Source organism: Kryptolebias marmoratus, linkage group LG22, assembly GCF_001649575.2.
Source record: "Kryptolebias marmoratus isolate JLee-2015 linkage group LG22, ASM164957v2, whole genome shotgun sequence".
Lineage (NCBI taxonomy): Eukaryota > Metazoa > Chordata > Actinopteri > Cyprinodontiformes > Rivulidae > Kryptolebias > Kryptolebias marmoratus.
In genome coordinates, this window is record NC_051451.1 from 15,368,228 (window position 1) to 15,394,726 (window position 26,499).

General features: G+C 39.1%; 1 protein-coding gene across 28 annotated transcripts in view; it reads left to right on the plus strand.

Moving 5' to 3' along the window:
- kcnma1a (potassium large conductance calcium-activated channel, subfamily M, alpha member 1a) overlaps window positions 1-26,499 on the plus strand; it is a 135,000-nt gene that overhangs the window by 105,174 nt on the left and 3,327 nt on the right. For 7 of the 28 annotated variants that reach the window (XM_017429721.3, XM_017429706.3, XM_017429776.3 and 4 more), the window contains 9 exons: window positions 9,848-9,941; window positions 13,697-13,823; window positions 14,854-15,078; window positions 15,635-15,827; window positions 19,589-19,702; window positions 22,515-22,645; window positions 24,466-24,660; window positions 25,064-25,182; window positions 25,282-25,506. In XM_017429721.3, the coding sequence (XP_017285210.1) occupies window positions 9,848-9,941; window positions 13,697-13,823; window positions 14,854-15,078; window positions 15,635-15,827; window positions 19,589-19,702; window positions 22,515-22,645; window positions 24,466-24,660; window positions 25,064-25,182; window positions 25,282-25,506 (1,423 nt within the window). Of the gene's footprint in view, window positions 1-2,137; window positions 2,312-5,665; window positions 5,699-6,062; window positions 6,144-9,847; window positions 9,942-13,696; window positions 13,824-14,853; window positions 15,079-15,634; window positions 15,828-19,588; window positions 19,703-20,901; window positions 21,001-22,514; window positions 22,646-24,465; window positions 24,661-25,063; window positions 25,183-25,281; window positions 25,507-26,499 lie in introns of all 28 variants that reach the window. The other 21 variants (XM_037973478.1, XM_037973479.1, XM_037973486.1 and 18 more) reach the window with 7 other exon arrangements.

The following is a 26,499-nucleotide window of genomic DNA, read 5'->3' on the forward strand; positions in this document are numbered from 1 at the left end:
GAGAGTGAGAACAATTTGCAAGCAATCCAGCTTACATCACATCTCAGCTTTAAAAGCTCAACTCCACACTCTCTATTTCTGAATTGAGAAAGCTCCTCGGATGAGAAGCGAAACGTCTTCAGCTACAGAATAGAAGTCCAGTTGTTTTTGTTTTTAACTTTTTTTGAATAATGCCTCGATTGCTGTCCTTTTGGTGACTTGTTAAACACCAAATGCTGACAGTCTATCAGTGTAGCTGTTATGTTGAATCATCAATCACAGATGTCCCACAATGGGCTGGAATCAGGTTATTGGTGAAGTCAGACGTAAAGGACATTGTCAGAGAGCGTGAGGGTGTGTGTTGGTTGTGTGTGAGCGTGTCCTGTGTTTTCCATCCCTCCTTCCATTGTGTTAGAAATCAACATTGTTACTTATATATACTGTGGTCCAAATGCTCAAGCAAAAAAAAACTTTTTTTAAGAGATTTCAGCATGATAGCCTCACTGCACATGTCTGCCCATGCCCTCCCCCAAAACTGGTTCATTACTGTGAACGGTTATCTTTTTTCCTTTCCTTGTTACTGAGCAGAACTGCATTTTTGCATGCTTCTCACATGCTCATAAAGCATGCGTGCATGCCACAAGATAAAGCAGTCCCTGTCGCCTTCCTGACAATCTGCGTTTCCCATTCTTTCCTTGGCCAGAGGTTCGAACAAATTACTTCATTTAAGATCTGGTTTTCCAATTTGAGTCAGAGTCAAAGATGTTAAAAGTGTCTCTGTGAAGGTGCCAGACAGTATTACCGTGCTGTCTGTTTGCACCCTGCCATTGAGAGAATGGGGATCAGGGACTGTTTCTGCCCAGAGTCACAGCACTCAAGAGATGCTTCTCTGGGAACTTTCACCTCTGCTCCCCTTTGGGTTGAAGGTTCCCCACACATAACAATACAGACAGGTAAATACACACACATTTAAAGTGGGTGCTTGAAGGACTTTGGCTAACTAGTAGTTAAAAAGTCCTAAACTGTATAATCTTACTTTCTGTTTCACCTTTTACATTCATGTCTCCAAATTAACTGTTACAATGTGAACACGAATCGATTAGAAATGTTTATGGAATATGTTGATGATACAATTGTGGTTGAGTTGAATTTGACCGTAGAAGTGAGTTTTTAGAAATTAATACCATACAGCTTGATTTGCTAAAGATTTCAGCTAAAAACTGAAATATCAGATTCAGTCAAAACTGTAGTTTGTATGAAGATTAAGTACACTGACATAGTGAATTTAAATTATAGCATAGTAGTGTTTAGCTACAAGTTGAAACAAAGCAATAAAGCAGTTAGAGCAAAAGCACTGGTCCAATTGGTTTATTTTATTTATTGTTAAACCTACATTTGCAACAAGAAAAGAAATGACATTTCTAAACCAACATCATTGCGGGTTTGGTATTTTAACATACATGTGAGTGTTTCCATAGCTGAACCATTGATGATTTTCCCAGGTACACCAGTAATACACATGTGCATTAAATAAAACACCCCTTGGGGAGTGGAGCAGTGAAACTGCAGGTCTTGATGATAGCATGAATAGACCAGTCTAGCCAGTAGAGTAGTGTGATGCCACGGACAGAGCCTACCGCTGCATGATGGGATACAGGTACGTTGAGCCAAGTTCACAGAGGATGGACAAATGTATGGAAGAATGTAAATGGTTTGCTGCTGAAGACATTGCTCATCCCTTTATTTTCCTGAATGCCTCCCTCCCCCTCTCTCCTCCCCACCTCCCCTCTCTCCCACAGTTATGGTTTTGTCTTTTGAATCTGTTTCAGCCTTAGCACACAGCTTGACCTCCTTAGACATGCCAGCACCAAAACAAGCCGTTTAGTTTTAAAGATATTTTGACACTGAAGATGTATTGCTATACTTTCTCGCACAACAGAGCAACATGGAACATTTCCATTAAGGAAAATCCATTTCTAATAAATCAGAGTTTTATATGTGTGATAATCTAATTTGAGGCTCAAGTCTGTGGGGCAGGTGACTAAGGCTTGCATTTTCTGATGAAGTTACTTTCCAACTTCCCCTATATGACTATTTCTCCGTTTTGCCATTAACCTGCTGCTTTTCCTCTCCTTTCATCCCCAAAACATGACTGTAGCCAAGATGTCCGTCTACAAACGAATGAAACTGGCATGTTGTTTTGATTGCGGCCGTTCAGAGCGAGACTGCTCTTGCATGTCAGGCAGTGTACATAGTAACATGGACACCCTTCAGAGGGCCTACCCACTTTCCTCTGTCTCTGTTCATGATTGCGCAACCACTTTACGTGCCTGTAAGTTACACCGCCCAACACATGCTGTTACATGTCTGTGATGTGTGCTCCATGTCGTGTCCTATGCAGAGGTACTGTACTTGTCTGTGTGTGTGTGTGTCCGGGTGTCGTCTACGTGGTGTGACTTGTTTCTTGTGACTCCATAGTTCGTGAAGCTGTGGCCAATGTGAGTTTTTCTTTTAATATTCAGTAGTTAGTTTTTTATTCACTCTTTCTATATAGTATTTCTCAATAAATTAGGCTTTAAGTTTTAAAAATATATATTTTTGTTTCATATATGTGGTGGGTAAGTGGTGGTGTGGCTCTGTGGTGCTGCTGTTCAGTACTGTAGGTGTTAGACATGTGGCTAACGCATGCTGCAACAATCATGCAGTTGTGTGAAAATTTCACTTTTGGCGCGTGGTGTTTGGTGTTTTTATGACTGTTCAAGGTAAGATGTCCACATATACACAAATGGAATCAACAAGTTAATTTACATGATTTTGTGCTGCAATTTGCTTGTAATGTTTATAAACTGTGAATCTTTGATTCAAAAAAACTCTCACTGACTTTTCTGTTTGTAAACTGTTTTGTTACAGAATTTTTAATTTCTGTTTTTTTTTTCTAAATTAATTTATTTTATTTATGTATTTAATTATTTTGGTTTAATGTTTTCTCTTTTCTTTTGACTTAATATTACTGAGGAACTAATTTTATTTTTGAAGATTTAAATCAGTCTTTCTAAACTAAAAAGAAAAGATAAAAAATTATTCTAAAGTAGCCATGTGCTTTTTTTTGTGTGGCACTAGTCCAAGAATGTAAACTTTTGTCTTTTTTAGTGAGTTTTACAATATGCTTTCTGTGCATTTACTAGTTTGTCAAAGTTAAAGTTTATATGTATGAATTTATCCTCTTTCAGAGACGATGCTGCTCCTGTTTTTTTTAAAACCTCATTAGTAATTTGGTGTAATTTTGATTACTAGATCGCCAAAACTTAATGCCTACTTTGAGCAAACAATCAAAATCATGAACATGTAAAACTACCTATTTTTACCCTTTTTTGAGGTACTTACTCTTATTAAGTTGGACATTAATTGAAGACAAAAACATACAAATTTGCCCTCAGGTTTTTTGAACAGATCAATCGTCATCCTCGGGCTGTAATTAGATGACTTCCTCAGTAGATTACAGTTTGGGTGATTTTACTACAGGAGAATTCACAAAACAAAACAAAAAATCTAATGACGGAAAGAGAAAACACTTGATGATGCAGGACAGAGGGTAAAGAAGAAGAAGAGAGTGGATGATCCCTTCTTTTACGTTTTTCTTTGAGTGGATGGGAAATACTAAATTGTCTGTCAATTAGACATGGCAGCAGTAGGCCTGGCTATCAAAGCTTTGGGTGCAGACATACAGATCTGATTTCCTTTTCAGCATTCTCCCACCGTCTGCCGACTCAGCCCAGATTAGTGTCAAACACGGCATGATGAGTTTGGCTTGGCCTCTTGTAGTTGGGGTCTGCGCTGATATCCCTCGGTACCAATTACTGACTATTACATGGTAACTGATCTCACTTTTCCTTCAACCCCCTGTAGGATTTAAGGAAAGTCTCCTCTGTCTTAGATTTCTTTGCCTTTTTAACTCTGAATGAACAAAGAGTTTAGTGAAGGAAGTATTGGGCTTTGTCAGGCAGGGATTGCTGGATTTCCTCTCGCTGTACCTTTTTCTTATTGTATTTTTTTCCACCAGACTGAGTGGATAAGACATTATGCTTGTACATCACAACCAGATTTGTTGGCATTTTTTAAAATTGATTGATTTGACAAAACAATTTTTTAAAATCTGACTTAAAGTCATATTCAGATTAAACCTACACGGACCCGTTGTTTAGTAAAAAATGGATGAAAGGTGTTTGTAGTTTTTAGAGTTTGGTCTTTGAAGAGGTCAGCATATGAGTCTACTTGTCTGGTTGATACGGAATTTATGGTTAACTTAGAAGTTCTTTGTGTGTTTAAATTGTTTTCATATTGTCTATTTTTGTGACCTGATTATGGTTGCTTTAGAAAAGCTTTGGTGAAGTGGTCATTATAGGATTTGTATTAGGAAGTAACTGTGAGGCCACTATGCTGCTTGAGGTCGGGTCTAGAGTAGATAGATCCTTTTGGCTTGCCTATAAACCTCTGGGCTGTGTGTGTGTGTGTGTGAGAGAGAGAGAGAGAGAGAGAGAGAGAGCGCACATCTTCAGTGCATAACAGGATGTGCTTTTATCGCTGTGTCTTTGCTTGTGTGTGAATCTGCATCTCATTCCAAAGGACCTTATCTATCTCGACACAGAAATTATGTTTGCATTTTTATTTTCCCAGCCTTGCTGGTCTGTCACCAAACTTGCCCTGACAGCTCCTGTCCACCAGGCAGGCTTGGTGCCCCCCCCCAACCACCCTCTGTCCTATGTTGCATTACTACGCCCCAGATGCTAGCCAGTTCGTCTGCCGCCTCTACGGTGCGGGTAGATTGCTAGAGACAGATGCCAGGGCCACTGTGGGTCCCTTTTTTGAGGATCTGTGTCATAGGCCAGCCTTGGGCCCTCAGTGTGACCTTTATTGCCGAAAGAGACTTTGGCAAAGAGTAGTGGGGGGGTCAGCAGCTCAGAGCTTGGTTCAAATGCCCACTCCATCAGTAGTTATAGCCGAACCAGTCTTTAATATCGCCTCAGTCAAGGTCAAAAACTGTAATTCCTCAATAATTAACAGCCCAGGCATAAACGAAGACCATGGGCCATCTTTTCACCCCTTTTTCTTTAAAGAGCTTCAGAGATTTTTAGTGCAGCATTAAATCCATGTTTGGAAAAGTCCCAAATTTTAAAAATCTTTATGCGTACAAGAGGTTTTGGACTGTGTTTATGTATCAGTGCTCTGTTAGTTTGGCTGTTTTGAGTAGCGTGCGTTGTCATTAAAAAAAAAAAAAATCATGCACTAAAGTAGGTTCACCATTGTGGCTTTAATATAAACCATACAACAGCAATCAAATATAAGTAAAAATGTAAAGCTACACGCATTAAAATAATTATAAACATGTCTAAAATTTTTCCATTAGATCTTCATTTCATCTTATTAGAACACTTTCCTAAATGCATGGCTCACTCTGAAGAAGAAACTGTTTAATCATCCATCTCCCTGCTTTTGTTTTAACATCATTCCATACTATGATCAACAGCAGTTGTCGCTTTATTTTATGTTTTTATTCCACTTAGATTTTTTTTGTTTGCTCCCCTTGCCTTTAACAACATTAGAGTTCCTTCTGTTTGCATCTCCATCCTCCACTCTTATGTTGATGTCTCTCTGTGTGACCTGCCACTTGTCTTTGCATTCTCCTCAGCCAAATATAAGTATAATGGATTTGTCAGATCACGTAAGTGTGTTTCTCTGCCCTTCTCCACTCTGCTCTTGCTTTGTGTTTGACCGTAGTCCCCCTCCTCAACATGTCACATTTGCTCTGTTGTCCTTTGATCATTTAGTTGATATTTCTGTCATTTTGCAAGGAGTCTAACTGTAAACTCAGTTTAAACTGCATAGTATTTAATACTTATTTCAAAAAAGTTTAATTCTAACACAAGAACCACTAAGTTTTATTTATTTATTTTTTTTAACATATATTTACAAGATAGTAAAGTGATAAATTCCTGGTGTTCATGCACAATAAAGAGAGATAATTGTGTGTTTATTAATGCCATGTAGTTCCATAAAATATTCTCTTTGTATTGTGCTGCATTTAGCAGCAGATGGCGCTACAACACCAGGGAACACTGGAAGCCATAAAGAGACTGGCGTTCGATTCAAAGCTGATTGCAATATAGGTAAATCTTTGGTAAACAACTTGTAAATGAACTAACTGTTATTGCACCATTAAATAATAACATTTACTCTTAAATGCAATTTTTCATCTTTGACTTTTTTAATTGTATATATTTTTTAGCTCTTTTGTAAGCATTTTGATAGCGACAGTATTTATTTTTTTTAAATAATGGCTGCTTGCGAAACAAACAAAAAAAAAACAACAAAACAAGGCAATCAATAAATCAGTTTTTTTGGTTTGTTTGTTTGTTTGTTTTCTAGTGGTAAGAAGAGAAATGTGCATGGCTTAAAGAGCAATTTCATGCAGTTGAAGAACAAAGCTTGTTCATGCGGCTAACACTAAAGGCAATGCCAGCTTAGCTCACGTACAGAAGTAAACATTTTCTGTTGTTATTCCTCCACCTCATCATCCAGTTTACATTAGGAAACAGCGATCCGATAAGGTTTGCATGCAGGACAGCACCATCATGCGATTAGCATTTCAAGAGAGGACAGTTGCCGTCTGGGTTGTTCAGGATGCACAGTGGACCTGCCAGGGCGGTTGAATGCTCTGTAACGCTGCACATGTTTGACAAGGGCCAGATGAATCCAGGAGCTATCGGTGGCGCCCTGTAAATCAAGGCGGCAGCTGACGGCTGGGATAAACGTCTGTTTATTGCCTTGGGCCACCCAAGCATGCACTCTCGTCCAAACAACCAACCAACCGTCCTTCTACCAAAGAGAAGAAAATGGCTTTGCCTCTCTTAGTCAACTTTGCAACCAGATCTTTTACTTGTATTCTTCTGTTTTCTTCCTGCAATATGCTATGACCCCTTCAGTATATACAAATATACAGACAGGCACTGCAGCCAATTAGTTTGTGAGTGTGTGTGTGTGTGTGTTTGCTGGATAATATCAAGCATTTATAATCATAAAAATCATAAAAATACTGCAGTTTGCCAATAAATAGAAAAAGTACAGGCTGCTTGAGAACACAATGACAGACTTTTTTGTTTGAAATTAATTTCTCTACGTAATCCAAAATGAAAGCAATAAAAGTTTAATCGTTAAAAGGTTTTGAATAAGTCATTTTTATGAATTATTAGTTATAGTTTTTAGATTTGTTGAAATGAAAGTACTGTTCCAAGCATTGTTGGCGAAATGACAACGCCTGATTGGATTTGACTCGAATCAGCAGAGCCGTGTCTCAGCTTTGTCTTACCAGAAAGTGACGTCCAAATGAGAAACAGAACTGAGAACCTTCTAATTAATTCATGGTTTTTATTTCACAAAATGTGGAGGAAATGTCGCTGTGAACATTTCCGAGTTTTAGCACTAGTTGTAGAAAAAATAATGTGAATTCTGCTTTCATGTCTTGACTTTACTGTTTACAGTTGCTTCAGTGAAATCTGAAAAGAGGAAATAAGGGTCATACAGCTATTTTGCTATGTATGTAAAACATGAAGAAAATTTTTTACTGGTTTCCCATCATAGTGTTTAAAATCATCTTAACATTATCATATTACGGATAAATGAAGAATAACTTCAGACTAACTAGCTTTCTCACACTTTTGTTTCTCTACTGTTTGACAGTAATAGATGAAGTTAGACCATCGTTTTAGATCTGATCAGTTAACCCCACCGGCTGCACCTCTGTCCACTCTTCAAATCCATTTCTTCCGAACTCCAACCAGGACTCTTCGGTCAACAAGGACACAGCCAACATCCCCCTTGTTAATACTTGTAAAGGAAGCCTGCTCCCTGCGGGGCCAGGGCTTGAGGCTGACCCCTCACAGCTGTGTCTCAGTATCTCAGGACCGGGAGGCGTGGTGGCCAGATTGAGGGCTGAGAAGCAACTCAGTCGGGCCTGCAGTCTGCCAATGAAATACCACTGCCAGCCCAGCATTGCCATGCGGCTCAGTCAGAGTATGCACTGTAGGTCGTCCTTTGCGGGATGCATCAGTCTGTAACCCCGCCTGTCCTGTCCCGCTCCTTGTTTGCTGCGTGATGCTTCACTCTGCTGGAGACTCTGCTGTTGTTTTGCACAAATTTTGCCTTCTAGTGCAGATTGACTGGCAAACTAAGGGACAATATTAGGGTGTTAAATTTATATTTGCCACAAAATAGTTGCTTTTCTTATTTGTCTATGCTCAGGGATGTTGCAGTCATTGTGAGTTCTGATGTTACAGAGCTTTTGGGAGCTAAATATAAATGTACACATAAAAGTTTTATTTATTTAGCAGCTAAAAAACATTTAATTTTATTGTTGTAGGGTGTATATTGAAGAAGCAAGGAATGCATCATTTTTGATGGGTTTTTTTCAAAGTGCATTAAGGAGAGCAAATAATCTGTAGAGCGTGTAGTGGCAAATATGTTATTAGATATTCAAATATGTTATTAGATATTCTGACTGCCCAATTGCATAAACAAAATGTCAGGGAATGACATTTTATTAGAAGGCAAAGTCATGTTTCTTATCTTTTATTAGCAGAATTAAGTGACAGACAAGAATTGTTCAAACAACAAGAAAATTCCAAATGCTTGGAATAGTCACAGCTTGCAGTGTGAACATTGATTTTCACTAATATCATGCTGTGCTATTGATTTCTAACCAAAGGACTGATGGGGGTTTGAAGTGACAGTGCACTTGGCATTTGCACTTAGAGAGCGCAGATTGGAGAGGAGTCTGGTTGCCTGTCTGAAAGCTCTCGAAACGTACAGGCGACAGTGGTGAAGATCAGACTGCTGTTTGCTTGACTGAAGTCTTCAGATGGCTGGTCGTGGCTTCACTCTGGAGCTGGAACCCAAGCAAAGTTTAAAGGATATGTTTTTCTTACTTTTACTTTATTTCTCAAGAAAGCTAAGCACAGCTGACAAGGATCTAAAAGAAGCGACAGTAGATCGCCGTCCCGCAAATGCACCAAAGCTTCAAACGCAGAAGTAAACATGCAGTTTTAAAAGAAAACATTTTTTTATTTTTTCATTTAACCATGTAACACCAGTCCTGCCATTCTTTTACTCAAAGATGATGTGGAGCTGCTTTCCAAACTTTATAAGCCACTAATCCATCGTGCTCGTGTTCTTTGACCTCATTAAGTGTGCCGAATGCTAAGTGGCATGAAGACAGACCTGTAGAGGAGCGCTTTTGTTAGAGCTGGAATGATGGGGTGGGGAACTATTAGTTTCATTTTAAAAAAGTCAAATAAACCCATTCAAGATCCAGCTTTATAACATTTAATTCATTTTCACTGCTTTGGCCCATGCCCCACTCATGGTAATTAATGGAGTAGGTAAGCAATGCCACTCTGATGCAGACTGCTACAAGTCCACCTAGACAGACGCAGCAGTGAATTATTCATAACTCTTGATAAAGTGCATTTTAAAATAAATATAGCAACATAAGGAGGTTTGGGATGTGAGCATTTTAGGACATAATAGTTGTTTTTGTTTGTTTGTTTTGTTTTTTTGTGGTTTCCCTTTAGCCTTTTTTTTTGGATTTAACCTTGACCCTTACTAATGCTTCCTCTAAATTTTCGCAGTTTCACACTGAATTATAAAGTTTTCTTTTCTTGTATTTTTTTTTTTTTCATTTTTGTATTATTTCATTTGATTATTTTGTTTTGTTTGCAATGATTTGATTGATTGCTGGCTACCTTTCCCTGTCTGGTCCATCACACTCTCTCTGCCGTCTGTCTTCTGTTCTGACATTCTGTACGTGTATTTGCAGTTGAAGACGAGCATCCGTCAACTCTCTCGCCCAAAAAAAAGCAGCGCAATGGAGGGATGCGGAACTCACCCAATTGCTCTCCCAAAATGATGAGGTAAGAGCCTGTGATCTTCTTCTCCTTGCAGTCTTCAAACAAAGAGGGAGAAGAAGGATGAGGAGGGAGGGCAGGAGGAAGGGAAGGAGAGATGCATCTGAGAGATACTTCAGAGTGGTGCTGATGGGGTGATGAGTTTGGATGGATGGGAGGGGGCCAAATTAGGATTGGCAGAAGAGTGAGGTAAGAAACTTTGTGAAAGAAAAAGAGAGGAGAAATGCCCTGTTAAGCTCTGGCTGTTTAGGATGGCATGCTGTCAGCTGTTAATGACAGAGCTGAAATAATATTTCTGTCACGAAAAGTAGCTGTGAGGAGCCGTTTGAAAACTCCTCTGGCTTTAAAGTCCCAGCTGTCACCTCCTCCAGTCTGGTCCACATGTACTACTTAAACAATGCTGGCACTAATGACACCGGCAACCAATCAGAGAGACCTGCATGGTTACTTTGCCCTCAGGCTACTTCTCTATTGTGGGAACCCCTGTGAGTACTGTTTCTGGTACTTAAGGCAATATGTGAGATGTATCATCACAATCAAATATGAATTCAAATATTACCTTCCTTTTATCCTGTCCCGTGGAATTAAAGTGCTGTTAATTGATTTTGAAAGATAAAAGGGGTAGTTTTTGTGCACCTCTGGCTGCGAGGCGGGGTTAGACACAAGGAAGAAAACATGGAGGCCGAGCGGAACGACTTAGGATGGCACAATAAAGGCACAATGATATAAATAGGACAGGAGAGAAACAGCCTTTGCAACACTTTTTGTCTCTTTAAAAGATTTGTAGTTTGTATTTGTTTTACACTGTTGTGTTTGGATTGTATTAGAAGCTAAACAGGTAATAAATATATTTAAATAGGAACTTTATAAAAACAACAACAACAAAAAATCAGTCACTTTTTTTTCGTTTTTTTTTTTTTTTTACAAATTAAATTATAACTCTATATTTCCCCATTTTTATTTTAGATAAACACCATAGTCTCTTATTGTCTCTTATAGTCTATTATGTGTTGCTTCTTTACTCTGGCTGAGATTTTTGTATGTTAGTTCTGCTGGGCTCCCTCAGGCAGCGATGCTCCCTCTGCTCTGGTGTGCCTTTGTGATTTTTGTCCAGTATACTTGTCTGCCTCCCCCTCAGTTCTCCGCGAAACAAGGACTTAATAAGCCTTTACACTTGCCAAACCATTAGCTCAACATAGAGTCGTACCCTTCAGTCTAGTTTGCAGCAGAGCATCAGTTTAGATGCCCTTGCTCAGAGGGATAAAACCACTACAAAAAAAACAAAAAAACAACAACTAGACACTGGCATATTTCCAGCTAACTGCTTGTTTAAAAGGCTGTTTAGTTTTCCTAACTTAAAGCACAAAACCTTTTATTCTCATCCTTCTCCACTAAAGAGATGGTCCCTGTTTGCCATGTAATATATGCGTCTTTGCTTTGATCTCACAGTGATAATAATTCTTGTTAGTTATTTGCTCGGTTTTGAAAACACTTCAAAGTGGCGTCAAAGTTTTCTCTGCTTTAGGGGTGCTTCTGAATACTGCTGGCTCTTGGGTACTGGGATGACAGGTCCTCTGTTATAGGTGTAGATTTTTCTTTTCTTTCTTTTTTTTAACAAGACTTAGCCCTTAGCAGAACATCACATTACCCATCATAATCCACTGCCCCTCCCTATTCATTGCTGCCCCAGTCAACATATAACACAACATATATTAAACATTTGGTGGATTTTATGCACAATGAAAAGTGATTGCTTGAGGTAGCCTTAGGGGAACTTTATTCTACAATAAAGAAGTGTGGGGTGGGGGGACAATAGAGAGCTAGCAAGAGAGCCAACATACGTATCAAGTATGTTTTTTTACAGGACTCGCTGCTTGAAGGTCTTTGTAAATAAATAATGATCAACAGATTGGCTGTGGGCTTTTGAAAAGCATGCCTTTGTCAGTTTGCATGATGGGGAAAATTTTCAAAGCAAGAGGCTGCCTTCGTAGTCTGGCAGAGAGGGATTGGGGGAGCACGCCCATCCCCAGCTTGTGACTGCAGAGTGATACACTGGAATAACTCAACTCTGTTTGAAATTTAAAGGGAGGGAAAGAGTTAGAAAGAAAGAGAGGGGAGAGGCTGGAGTGAGATATGCTATAAGGGAAATACTTGTTTTTTCTCCTTAGAAAATGCCTCTGGAAACAAAATATTATTATTATTATTTTTTTTGGACACAGGGAAAGTATTTGAAATCCAATGTTATAATTTTCCACTGTAGTAATTTGGTCAGTGTTGGCAAAATAAACCTTTTTTTAAACATTTATTTCTTTTTCATATTAAACGTGATGTGTAGAACTGCTATTTTATTAATGTTTTAGTAGACAATTCATTATACATCATGCTTCTAATTAGCTACACTGCACCATGGCATTAAAACCGCTCTTTAAACATTTGAGATGGGTCATGACTGACAGCGCACATCCACTATCAGAGGATGTCACTGTATCATCGGCAGCTGATATCCCCTGGGCGTGGCCCCGCAGCGCAGACGTGATGTCTGCTTCTCTGAGCCTTGTGGTAGGTTCAGCCTGAGGCATGGAGGAGGAAGAGGAAAGAGGAGGGGGAGGGTGTGTGGAGCCTGTGACAGGCTGCCAGTCACATCGCTGACAGCTCTGTGAAAGATAGCTGTCTTGGCAGAGAGAGGTGGAGCGGCAGCCCGCCTGCATGCGCCAGTCAGCCCGCGTGTGGAGGCGAGCTGAGCTGAGCAGATTGAAGTGACGGCGGGCTCCGTGGAGTTGATTGGCGCAACACGCGGCTCTGGATGAAAGATTCAGGCTGAGTGTAAAAACACTAAATGCTGTCAGTGTTATTATCACCTGCTCTAACTGATGGAGGGTAGAAGGGGAAGGAGCTCAGGAAAGAGAGGGTGGCTAATTGACAGCATTTTTTTCCCCCAGTCTATGGCATGCAATCCAAATGCAGGTTGGAGGAAGAGACAACATCAAAGCCCTGTCAGTGAATGGCAGTGTTGATAGAGGATACAGAAAGTGATAGTGAGAGAGATGTATGTCAGATTCTTGAGATGTTTTCTCCCATAATACTCACATGTCTGTCTCTGCAGTTTCGCTTCAGGAGTCTGCACTTTGTGCTGCTTTATTTGGGTTAAACATTAAATGCATTATTTTTGCATCTTGATTGCATTTAAGGAAAGTGTGAGAACATGTCTTGTAGAATAGGTGCAACGACGGGAGAGCTGCTGTAACAGGCCCGAATGCAGCCCTTTCATGGTCAGTGTTACACTGAATCAAACTCAGCAGCCCACTGCTGTGGATTAGCCCGTTTGGTTGTGACATGCTGCTGAAACATTAATGGCCATCATTTGAGAGAGCAAAATGTGATTAGGCAAATTCCTGAAATATTTAAAATTTAAGCTTGTTGGAGCTTTTACTATTTGCTCCACATGGCATCAGGAACTGGAAAAAAAGGATAAAAGCTGGTAATTGGCTTTGTCTTGTCACGTCATTTAGTCAGTAGCACTTCAAGTCTTGCTATTTTATTTTCTGAAGCTATGTAAGCAAAAGGGCATTTGGGTATTCTGAGGTTTTGACTATAAAGATAAGAAGAAATGATATTGTAGTTATGGGGCCTATATGATTTAAAACAGGGCATTTAGCACTTTTAAAACAGGATGGATTCTTAATATGCTGAATGTATATATCTGAGGACTTTCTAGTACTTCATCAACCATAGTCCCAAACCATGTTTGCTGTGTTTTTCAGTCGACATGACCCCCTTCTAATTCCTGGGAATGAGCAAATCGAGAACATGGACATGAATGTGAAGAGGTACGACTCGACTGGGATGTTTCACTGGTGCCCTTCCAAGGAAATCGAAAAGGTCATCCTGGTAAGGAGGGCTGAATGGAGCTTTGGTAACTGCAATCCTGCAATTATATAAAAAAAAAATAAAAAAAATGCAAAAGCCAAGCTTGCTTAGGATCCAGTGTGTCCCATTATATGCTGCAGAAACACAATCACAAACTAATGTGTACTGACATTTCTTTCACTGCCTCTCTGTTTTTTCAAGGTGAGTTTGTTTTATTATATATTTAATCTATGTTCAATTATATATTTAAGGGAAATTCTATCAAGAATCTCTGCAAGACTTTGCTCAGACATTTAGCATTTAAATTGCTGCATAATATTTTGAAAGGTTAACCATATTACGATCAAATGTAGTTTGTATTTAAGAGTTAGCTTTGTGGCTGATACACAAAAGAACTTACTAATATTAACATATTAGATTCTTGCATATTTAAAGGGAGCATGACCAAAGGTTGCATAAGCTGCCTTGTTTCCTTAAAACTGCTTTGCGTACAAAGATATATGTTAATTGGCAAACATGTTTAAATCAATAAAAGGGCAAAATAAATACATAAATAAAATAAGAAAAAATAGAAGACAGCTGGAAAGAGCAAATACTTAAAACTATATTACTTTGTGTCTGTGACAAACATAGCCCAAGTTTTAGTTTCACATTAAATTTATTTTATCTACATGTATCCAAACTTGGTTTAAAGGCACTGGAAGCTTGTTTGACAGATCTATAGGCAGAAAATAGCTCTGCAGCACTTTGGCCTAAATTAATAGTTTTTTATTTTTATTTTTGTTGTTTTCTTGATCATATGATCTGTTTAAGCACAGAACCAAAATGAAAAATATAACCTTCATTTTGTCTTGTTCTTATTACAAAGTGTTTTGCTTATCATTAGAACAGAAATAAGCTAAGCTTTAATTTATACTAATGCTGCACTTCAATAGATTAAAAACACTTGTTTATTTATGTAAACATGTTGGGTTTTTTTATCGCCACTTTTTCTCATTTCATTCTCTGCTCTTTTGCCATTTCCTATCCCCCCCTCTTCTGTTTCCTGTAGACCCGGAGTGAGGCCTCCATGACTGTGCTGAGCGGCCATGTAGTGGTCTGTATATTTGGGGATGTCACGTCTGCCTTAGTGGGGCTGCGAAACTTGGTGATGCCTTTAAGAGCCAGCAATTTCCACTACCACGAGCTAAAACCTATAGTTTTTGTGGGCTCGCTGGACTACCTTCGGAGAGAGTGGGAAACTTTACACAACTTCCCCAAGGTTTCCATCTTACCTGTGAGTGTTCCAGTTCACTGGCTCAGGGTAGAAACTTTACGCTGAAATCTGCTAATTTAGCTTTGATACTTTGAGTTGCACACATATTCAAATCTTGAGTGGGGTGTTGTCGTTTTGATTCAATCACACATTTCTCAATTGAATGATCACTCCATGAGAGCTCAGTGAACCTTCCTCATCTTGAGCGGTGACACATCCTGCAGATCCAAAGCAGAGTTTATAAGTGGTGCAGCTGCAGTGCCCATCACAGATGGCTTGGTGCCTTGGAGCTTGTTAGGCCTGGCTTGACTGATGATCAGAGGAGAATCCCAAACGCAGCCTTCAGCACAGGCTAGCCTTTATATTAGTCCATGCCTATGAATCTCTAATGCCTGGTTAGATCAGTGGAATGTCATTGCCTCAAAACAAGAATACTTGTTAACTAATTTCCCAAAGCTCTCCTCTGCTCACTTCTTAAATTTGTTTTTCTCTCTCCCATGTCTGTCTGTTCTCTGTGCTTTTTCTTTCTTTCTCTCTCTCTGTCTCACTCCTTCTCTGTGCTCTCCTCACCCTGAAGGGTACACCATTAAGTCGGGCAGATTTAAGGGCTGTCAACATCAACCTCTGTGACATGTGCGTAATACTGTCAGCCAATCAGAACAATATCGAAGATGCCTCACTGCAGGATAAGGAATGCATCTTGGCATCACTCAACATCAAGTCTATGCAGTTTGATGACAGCATTGGGGTCTTACAGGCTAATTCCCAAGGTAAGAAGCGTCCTATTAGACTCCGTGTACACTGGTGCCCAAAGGGGACAGGTTATGGCAGGAAGGGAAGATGGTAGTCAAGGATGGAAAAGGAGGAGAGGAAAAGACTGGAGGGGGATGAGAAGGCCACACATGAGGGAGAGATGTAGTCAAGTTCAGAGAGTCTTCTTAATCAAAATTCACTGCAAGTCTGCTCCTTATGCTGGCATTATTGTAACTCCTGCACACTGGAAACAGTGCGTTGACTGCTTGATCAGTGTTTCCTTCATGTAATTTTCTGCTTTCAGTGTTGTGTCTGGTAATTAAATGCTGCTAAACCTCTTTGATAATACTTTTTAATGATGTAATTAACATGACTGCGTCATTTGATGTAGTTTTCCCCCCGATATGGAGTCCTGGCAGATCGTCTGGAACAGATTGTTGATGTTTGCAGACAAACATATGAACCTGGCATCCCATCAGGCCTCATCATCATTAAGCAGCTAGTACAAATCACCAGGCAGGCCAATTCAGCTGCTCCTCATTAGTCACAACAAAACAGTGACACATGCAAAGCACACACTTTTGTGTTTGTGTGGGTGTTTGTGTGCTTGCGCACATGATGCTCACATATTTTTGAGCCAAGGCAATCTATGTGCAAGTAAACAGGTAATACTTAGTTTTAAAAAGCATGACTTGAGCTCAGAACTGTTTATTGCCATCACAGTGACTATTGTAAATACAAATCAAGGTTGAAGGTTCAAGAAGCTTTTACTTTTTATGCAGAGCACTTCCACATGTTTAACTAGAATGCCAATGCAGTTGTTTTTCCACTCAAAAGTGAGTAATATGCTGTCAATAGCCGTGCCACCAAGGAACAATAAACACGGGTAAACCCCAGAGGGAGAACAGGCACTTACAGAGAGCCACCTCAGCACAGAAGCGTATTGGTCTACATCTTCTTCTTGGATCGATAGATGGAGCAGAGTGTTATCAATAATTGGGTCTTACACGAACTACCCATTTAAAAAACACACATTCTCAGTGACATGCAATCATGCATACAAAAGAAATGCACAAACATACCCAGATGCTGCTATTGTTTAGGGATTCCTTCCTTCTGGCGTTGCTGCTATTCAGACGCTATCTGTGGAATTTGGAAGGTGCAAATGAATAAGTAAACATGTGCTTTCCTGAGGGAAAGCTTCTCACGGCTGCTGTAGCATGTAGTCAACCACAGAGCATAGCTGTGCCGCAGGGCTACAAGGATAAGGGGGTATGTAACCCAGATCCTGCTTGTCTATTTTACACTGTAGCTGAAAACACACAGTTTTTTTTGCAGCATTTCAGTCGTAACAGCAAAGCAATAAAGAGAATTTGTGTAAAACCTCTGTTTTGAAATCTTGGCTTGTCTAATTAAAGTTGTACACTTTGTTAAGTTAGTTAAGTAAAAATACTCTTAAAAAGTTTGAAGCCTTTAAAAAAAACAAAAATAATTAAATTTCATTTCAAGGCGTTAAGAAGCTGAATTATTACTATTTTTTGTGCTATAATCTTAATTTAATTTGTATACAAGAAATGCAAACATTTTTTAATTTGCCAATATGTTAATGTTTCATTCTGAGATTCAATTTTATTCATAATCTCAAGAGAATTCTATGTTGATCAGACAAACAAACAGGTTTTAACACTCAACATAGAGATCCAGCTCTTTGTTTGGAGCTCAAGCAGAAATGCAGCGTTTGGGCTGTGACCAAACAAGTTTTGAAAGCAGCACAGCAACAGGCCTCATGTATTCCAACATCGCTTCCTCATGTATGAACTGTGCAGAACTGAGTGTACATCTTTGCACTGTCTTCATGTTTACTCTGATACAAAACAAAACAACAACAACGTTTTAGAAGCAAAATCTGAAAACCAGTCTGTCACTCTCCAGTGTGGTAAACATCAACCTTCATGGACATCGACAATACAATACCGTGTTTTGCACTTTTTGAGCTTTTGCTCTCTGGTTGAGTAACATTGTCAAACCTAGTTCAATATTTGGCGTAACAAAAGTTATGATCATCCGCGCTTCAGTTCAGTGTGTTTCCTGCTGCGTTCTAAACTATCTGGCATCTTTTCTGTTGCAGAAAGCTGAACGATCTCTTTTGTAATGTGAGCAGCTCATTGAGATTCTTGTCAAGAGAAGATGCGTGCGCACACACACAGACACAGAATTTGCAACCCTTTTAAAACTTTGTGACCTGAATATATTCCGAGCCCTATGTTTTCTTGGTCGTGGCACTATAAGCTGACATTTTGCTGTAGTCAGCACTAAATGATGGATGTCAAAACACAGATGATGCATTATGCATATGGCATTACAGATTTAAGGTGTTTACTTGTCACTTTGAGAAAATGCAAAAATGTGAAGTCATGTGAATTTATACTCCTGTCACTTGCACTTGTATTTCATGGTTCTGTGCCGCACCATAAAAGGTTTTCAGGATACACTTCGCCAATTTTATCGTAACAAAATGAACAACATCTAAAATTTATGTCTGCTTGTTGATGGAGGGATGTGAATGCTAAATTTGTCTAAGCTGACCCCTAAAAGCACAGTAACTGTATGGCACTTTTTTTTACGTAAATGCCTTGTTCACTTAGCTCTCTCCTTCTTTAGGTATTTTTTTTCTGTCAATCCATATCTTGAATTGTGGAGAAAGTACATTGTTCGTCAAAAACCTCATGTTGAGTGAGCTGATGCGAGCACTATGTATAATAGTATTGATATTGGGTTTCAGGTCTTCCTGATCCCTGTGATATTTTGGTGGTATATCATACTCAAAGGATGTCCACATTTTGCTTTACGGTGCAATAAAAATGCAGTACTTTACAAAGCAAAAACACAGTCACTAAATAAAAGAATGTTCTAACAGCAATGTCATATAAATCTTTGCTTTCTAAAACTTGTGATAAAACCTCTGTTTGAATTATTCAGTTAGAGCTTGAACTCAGATTATGTTTTTGATGTTTATTTACAATATACAAGACAGAAAAAAAAACACTGCACAAGCGATATTTTCAGAGTACTTCTAAAACAAGGCTCCAATATGCTTCCCAGCTATACTGATTATCTAGTTTTAGACCTACAAATTACCTTTGTATTGACCCTCTTGCCTCTGGGCCCCTCACAGAAAAACAAACATGAATGTTTCATGTGGAAATCTGTTAAAGTGATGTGTTTTGCACATGAAAAACATGTAGTTTTTCAACATCTTTGTGATAAAATGTGTAACACACATGCCAATTTCCATGTGAAAAGTTTGGGATTTCATGTAAAAACATGGGAAGATGGGTTCTTCGACATGTGAAATGTGTTTTGCACATGAAAAACATGGTTTCACAACAGTTTTATGGTATGATGTGTAAACACGTAAATTTCTATGTGAAACGTGAAAAACATGGGAGTACAAGTTTTTACATGTGCGAAATATATGTTTTACACATGAGAATATGGATTTGGAGGTTTTTATGGCATGATATGTAAACCAGTTTCCATGTGGGGTTATATGTGGAAAACCCCCATGATTTAATTACAAGTTTTCATGTGTTTCACATCTGTTAAAATTCGATAAAAAAATAGGCATTCAAATACAGTATCATCTATTTGCAGTTAAAGTAAGGTTTATTACAATCTTTACGTTTTAAACAGGTTGCCTTTCAGAGTATCTCCCAGTACTGTACTGTTATTTTATTTACTGATTCATCATATTTATCTGTGTTCTTGTTATGTTCAGGTTTCACGCCTCCTGGAATGGACAGGACATCTCCAGACAGCAGTCCAGTACATGGCTTTGTTCGTCAGGCATCTGTGACTACCGGCTCCAACATCCCCATCATCACTGAACTTGGTAAAACTGTTTCCACCCACCTCCTATGCAAACACTGCATGCCCAACGCAATAACCAACTCATGGCTCATTTTCAAACATCGATAAACAGAGCTGACAATCCAAGACCTCATTCAGTGACCAAAGGTTCCATTCTGAAGTGGATTTTTGTGCAGTTTCTTGACATTGGTAGCTCTGGCCACCTCAAGTTCTTATCTGACCAGTTGTTGTCAAGTGATGAGTCAATTTGAGGATGTCAGACAGGCGCTTTTAGGACAAAAGCTCCATCTCCTGCAATTTGTCCACTAATGGATAAGAGAAACTCAGCCCAATGGAGAGGGTGAGAGAGGGAGAAAAGGTAGAAGGAAAAAAAAAGTGCCTTGGTTGCAAAATAGGTCCATTTATTAATAACAATGCCACTGGTTGTATTCCCAATGGTGATGGGGACTCATGAAACTTTCAGATCTCTGAGGGGCCTTGTAAAGCACCAGAGACCAGCTACTTTGTCTCCCCTGACCCAATTAGGGAGCAATGGAGCATGAGGCCAGCTAAGGAAAGGCCAGAAAGAAAAAGGAGCCATCTAATGTTAGTTGTACCCGAGCCAGCCATTACCTGAGTGGAGACTCTCCCATTACACTGCAGACCACATATATAATCGTCAAAACCAGTTGCAGTCATTGTCCCAGACTCAAACGGTAGTAGCACCAGTGTTGTGGCTTTGCATGTTGTCTGCTAGCCAGTTTCACAGAGCAGCTACATCAGATGTGATAACATTGTCCCTCAGAAAAGGAAGGAGCGGAAGCATGCAGAGGAGAGTGGCTGCATATCACACTGATACCATATACTGTAATTACAATGTCATATGTTCAAGTTAGTGTGCCAGGAGCAGAGCCTTGCCGAGATGAAACATAAAACACTCCTAACCAGAGATGCATGATTGATTTTTTTTTTTTTTTGCATGGTGTGTGAAGTAGGTTTGTTTATGGATAAAACCTTTTTAATCCCTTGCACTGTGTTACATTGATACAATTTATTGTGGTTGTAATTGGTTAGCACCGTGACACGGCCGCGCTTTCATCCAGGGTGCTTTACTTTTAGACACCGGACAACCATGAGCGTTTCAGAGCAATCCTGCAGTCGACATGAGCGTTCAGAGACAGCAAAATGCCCTTTGAAACTGTTTCAATAACAACGCCATTTCTCCCCCCCCTCTCTGCACAGTCTCGTCACCATTAGCTAAACCTGGCAAACTACTGCCATTGGTTTCACTCAGTCAGGAAAAAAAAAGTGGAACCAACGTACAAATGATAACAGAGCTGGGTAAGCCGAGCCTTTGTCCTCTGCTGCCGTCGGTTCCCTCACTCTGCTGCTCTGCTCAGCTCCTCATCAGCTTGTCTCGATTTATCTGGCTGCAGTCAAGGCCCTCGCTGGTCCCATGGCTTTACTTTGAACACAATTTTATTTGTCATTCTGGTTGAAATGGACTGTCTTGATGCAGGCCCTTTTTAATGATTTTTTTTTTCTTATTTTGTTTTTCTTTTTTGCGTTTGCAGAGCACCACTAGGCCTTTGATCACGCTCAGTCTGTCCTTGTGGCTGTTTTCATAGCAACACGCTCCTCAGCACCTCACCCTCCCTCCTCTCCTCCTCCAAAAACACTTGCACATTCAAAAACACCCCACTGTCTCCTCACCCCACTCTTCACTCCTGTGGCCGAGGCCCGTTTGCATCTGCCCTTTGTCTCTATGACTGACATTTTTCTTCTGCAGCTCACTGGAGGCCTGTTATAATAAAACAATAAAAGTAAAAATCATATAACGTTTGTGTGTGTGCATTGCACAGGTCATTTCCAAGTAATGTTAATTTATTTGTCCATTGCTGCTAAATATCACAAAAGCCAAGAGGTTGTTTTTTGTTTGGTTTTTTTTCCGTTGATTGTAGGATTATATATTCATTTACAGTATGCCATGGGATTAGACAACATTCATTGTTAATCTTGATATTAAATTTTGATTTAATTTGATTTTCAGGAAACAGGTAAAAATCAATTTTTTTTCTACAGTGATAATGTGACATGCACATTATGAACGAAAACTCTGGGAATCAAAGCATGAGTTTGTAAGAGCATGACGTTCTCATGATAGTAGCCATTTTTGAAGTCTAATAACGACAATATGTATGCTCATCAGTGACACATCAAGAAATCCCTTTAAACTTGTTTTTTTCCTTTTAAATATGGGGCTGTTTCAGTATGTAACTTAAGTGTATTATTGCAGGCACTGAACAACTCAAGTATTAGTGCTAAAAAGGCCTTTAAAGAGGGGACTTCTGCAATGGTTACTATTTTGTGTGCGTATAAAATATATTCCTGTAGCTGTGTGAAATACATCCTGCATGACTTATACAGAAGATTTATTGTGGTATTCAAGATCAAGTAAAAAAGTTAATCATTTATTACACATGAACAACAATGTTCAATACAAAAAAAAGTTTATTTTTGTCTGCAATGGGAATTCATGCATCATTACTTAAGCTATTTAATTCAAAATCAAAAGTCAATTGTGTGGCGAAGAAAAAATACCTTATTTAATGTTAAAAAGTCAATGCAGTTGTAGATGTTGCACTGTAACACAAGCTGAAATCCTTCAGTACTTCTATATCAGATTTTCCTCTTACATAATTTTGATAAATTCATGGTATTTTCAATAAAACTCAAGATAAATAAAAAAGAAATATTGTACATTTCTAAACTCTCAGGTGTGGCAGTGTGTATGTTCCCTTCACAATGGGCCTGTCTAACTCAGCTGGGTCTCACCCCACCCCCCACTCTCTTAGTGAATGACTCAAATGTTCAGTTCCTGGACCAAGATGATGACGACGATCCAGACACAGAGCTGTACCTCACTCAACCCTTCGCCTGCGGCACTGCCTTTGCTGTCAGTGTACTCGACTCCCTGATGAGTGCGGTAAGGTTTTTAACAGTCTACAAACTTGTGTGTAAAAAAAAAAAGAAAAAGAAAGAAATCTAACATCTCACGGCATATTTTATTATTTTCATTACCTGCCAGCAATTTCAAAGTGATTCAGATCAAGTTTTCTAAATACCAGTTATTTTCTTATCTATTTGGCCAACTTGTCTGCTAAATAATTTGTGACAATACATCAAAATAAAAAGCTCCCGTTACTCAAACATGATCTTATACGTATAAAATTGCAAACATTGGAGATGTTGCCGCTTCAATAAATCAAAAATGATTTGGATCCTTCAGTAATGTTTCAGGAGATGCACTATTTTGGCATTTATGTAGATGCAGATTGTTAAATGAAATGGCACAGTACATTGATTTCATGTGCCTGCCAACACGTAATCTTCAGTACTATGAATCTGACTTTCAAGAGACTTATTAGCTCTTTAAATAGAGTAAATGTTGAAGGTTAGTGTAATGGTAATGACACAAGCTAGGCTTTAACAGGCCAATGACACAGTGCTTCATCTTTCGACAATGTCATCACTTCACTGGAGATGAGATTAAGAGGGGTAAGGGGAAAAAGTATTCTATAATTCTTTCCTCACCCCCATCTCATGGACAACTGTATTTATTTCCCTTTTGTTGGTGTGATGGCTTAATTCCTGCAGTCCTCTACTTGAATGAGAGGTTAGAGGGGCGTGCAGTGCTGAGCTGCACGGGGAGTAGAACAGGCGTCAGCTGTAGTCTAGCGCCGGTCAGAGGTGAAGCCAGCTAATGGACACTGCTCATCCATCATGAGGCTCTGCAGGCCTGTCAGGGGCCCAGAGAGAGGCGCTGCCATTCTGGTCCGGCTGCCGAGTGACATCGGCTGTCTTCGCACCAGGAAAAAAGCGGGCCCTGAACAGCTTGAAGGACAAGAGAACGTGACACCCAGAGAGCGTAGTCAAATTGGTGTCTCAGAAGGGACGTCCGGCATTATACTGTTGTGTTCTGCATGAAAAAAATGGCACTAGTTGAAGTTTTTCTGTTTTTTTTCTACAAATTGAAACAAAATAAACTCAGAATAAAACATGTAAAAGTTGAAAAAGAGAACTTAAAACAAAAACCTTGTGATGGTTGACTGCAATTATAGTCTCTGTATCATTTTTTAACAGATAGATTCTTAATTTTTTAAAAAAGAAAAAGTTATTATATTTATCAATTTGTCAAATTTAAACATGCAACCTATCTTTCTTAGCATGGTCTTAAAAGCTCAAATATAAGAGCCTAAAGTGTCCTGCTAAATGTTTGCTGAATACTGCAGGCTCTTTTGAAGGATTAGGATTACAGTAATCTGTAAATATACAAGCATCAACACAAGCAGCAGGAAGACCAAATTTTGACCAACGCAGGCCAAAGTAATTTCATCAAGGACAAAGGAAATCATATCAACTTTTGAAAGTGTTGTAATATGCGTAATTAAAAATTATGAAGCAATTTTTTTATGGTGACTTCCTTGTTGAAAAATGAAATTCATTAGTATTAGCAAAGGATGACTAAAATATTTACCCAAGTCTTATTATAATCTTTGTTTCTGGTGATGTTCTATACAGTTTTTTGCACATTAATATGAGCTAAAACATGTACATATGAATTTGGGAAATTGTCATTTCTAACAAGAATGGGGAACTACTAATGTTATTAGGTTGCTTATATTTTTAATGGCAAAAGCACTGCTGCCCTTTTTTTTTTTTTTTTTTTTACTCCTTATCTCATATCTTCCTGCTTGTGACTCCAAGGGTGTATTTTAACAGAAATCCCATCTGTGTTCTCCTCAGACATACTTCAACGACAACATCCTCACACTAATCCGGACACTAGTCACAGGGGGAGCCACTCCAGAGCTGGAGGCCCTGTTAGCTGAGGAGAACGCTCTCAGAGGAGGATACAGCACACCACAAACACTAGCTAACAGAGACAGGTGTCGCGTTGCCCAGCTAGCCCTCTACGATGGCCCGTTTGCTGACTTGGGGGTAAGTGGATGATAAAGTGGAAATGGCATACTTTGGCATTACCTAGCTTCATGCATTTGGCTGCCTCTGCTCACTGTGTTCCTTAATCCAACTTAAAGAACAGCAACAATGTAAAGCAAACCTTAGTGGGTGGAAAATGTTTTGAACATTTTTTTAAATTTCTTTTTTGTTTGTTATACATAACTTAAAATACAGAACGACTTTTTGTTTTCTAGGATAAATTGTGACATGGCTAATTGCTGCAGTCTCCAGTGCCAACATCTGGCATTCACACAGGAGGAAAGCAGATGCAGAACGCATTAATTTTCATACAACTTTACATAAACTTTTTGTTTCAGGCAGTAAGTGAGTTCACCACAATGAGCCAACACACCTACGGTGCCTTTGTTCTGTTGTTCCTCAGGATGGTGGCTGCTACGGGGATTTATTCTGTAAAGCACTGAAGACATACAACATGCTGTGTTTTGGAATCTACAGACTACGAGATGCTCATCTCACCATGCCAAGCCAGTGCACAAAGCGGTACGGTATCTGTGTTTGCTTTTTGTCTCCACACACAATTTATCATCCTACATGAGTAATGCATTGAAAATTAATCTCTTCCTACTGTTTGTTTTCTAGATATGTGATCACAAACCCCCCATACGAGTTTGAGCTCGTGCCCACAGACCTGATCTTCTGTCTTATGCAGTTTGACCACAACGCTGGCCAGTCAAGGACAAGCTTATCTCACTCCTCCCATTCCTCCCATTCCTCCAGCAAAAAGAGCTCCTCTGTGCACTCTGTACCTGCCTCCAACCGGCAGAACCGCAGCAGTAAGAGCAGGGAGGCCCGTGACAAACAGAAGTACGTGCATTTACATGTCCTGTGTTGCATTACGTCTGCATGTTCAGAGTTTTATTCTTATTGTGTTTAGGTGTGTAAATTTGTGTGCAGACTGTGATGACACATGCAATGATAATTACTGTGTATTGTGTGGTTTGTGCTCGTGTCCATGCCCAGTGTTTGTTTACTTTTTTGTTTGTCATCTGCATGTGGTCGTTGCTCCAACATCACAGCAATCATAATCGGATATTTGCAAATTGGTAATAGCTGGGCTTGTTCATCAAACTCACTTCTTATGAATTCTTAGCATTGTGTTCCATTAAATCTGTCGTTTGGGTGGCATAACAACTCTTGTTAGACACGAGCTTAGCCTCAAGACTTAACACACATTTAGTATGTTGTTTGGTCTACCTATTCTTTCTGTTTTAATGTGTAGCTGTTTGTGTCTAATTTGTAGTATTTGTGACGTAAGTAATTGTTGTTCGTTGGGTATTTGTGCACATGATCAGTACCTAGATCATGGATGTAATGTATTGTGATTTATCTACTGTGGTAATAAAAAAAATAGGCTTTTTAATACACTGCTACTCATAAATTCATCTCTCATTAGCAGTGTTGTGCATCTGTAGTGCTTCGTTTTTGCATGTCCGTGTTAAGCAGGCTCTAATTACATGTTCTGTTTATTATTCAGTTACAAAAGGATTTAAAGTTTGGTGAAACACTTTGACTTTTGTGTCGTATCTCCCTTCGTAACATTGCAAGTAATTTTGAGTTGGGAGATTAAAGTAATTTTGAAATTGTGATATTTCCTCAAAGCATGCAGATTTGTTACGATTGGACTCAGAAACGTTCAAACTGTAGTTAATAAACATTAAATACATCTTTAAATTAAGATGTATTATATTGCCCAAATGCTGTAAACACTGTAGTGACAATATGCAGCTTTAAATTTACTGGTAGTGATTTGTCAGGTGTGTATTGACTGTAAATACTACTCACTTACAGTAGATTACT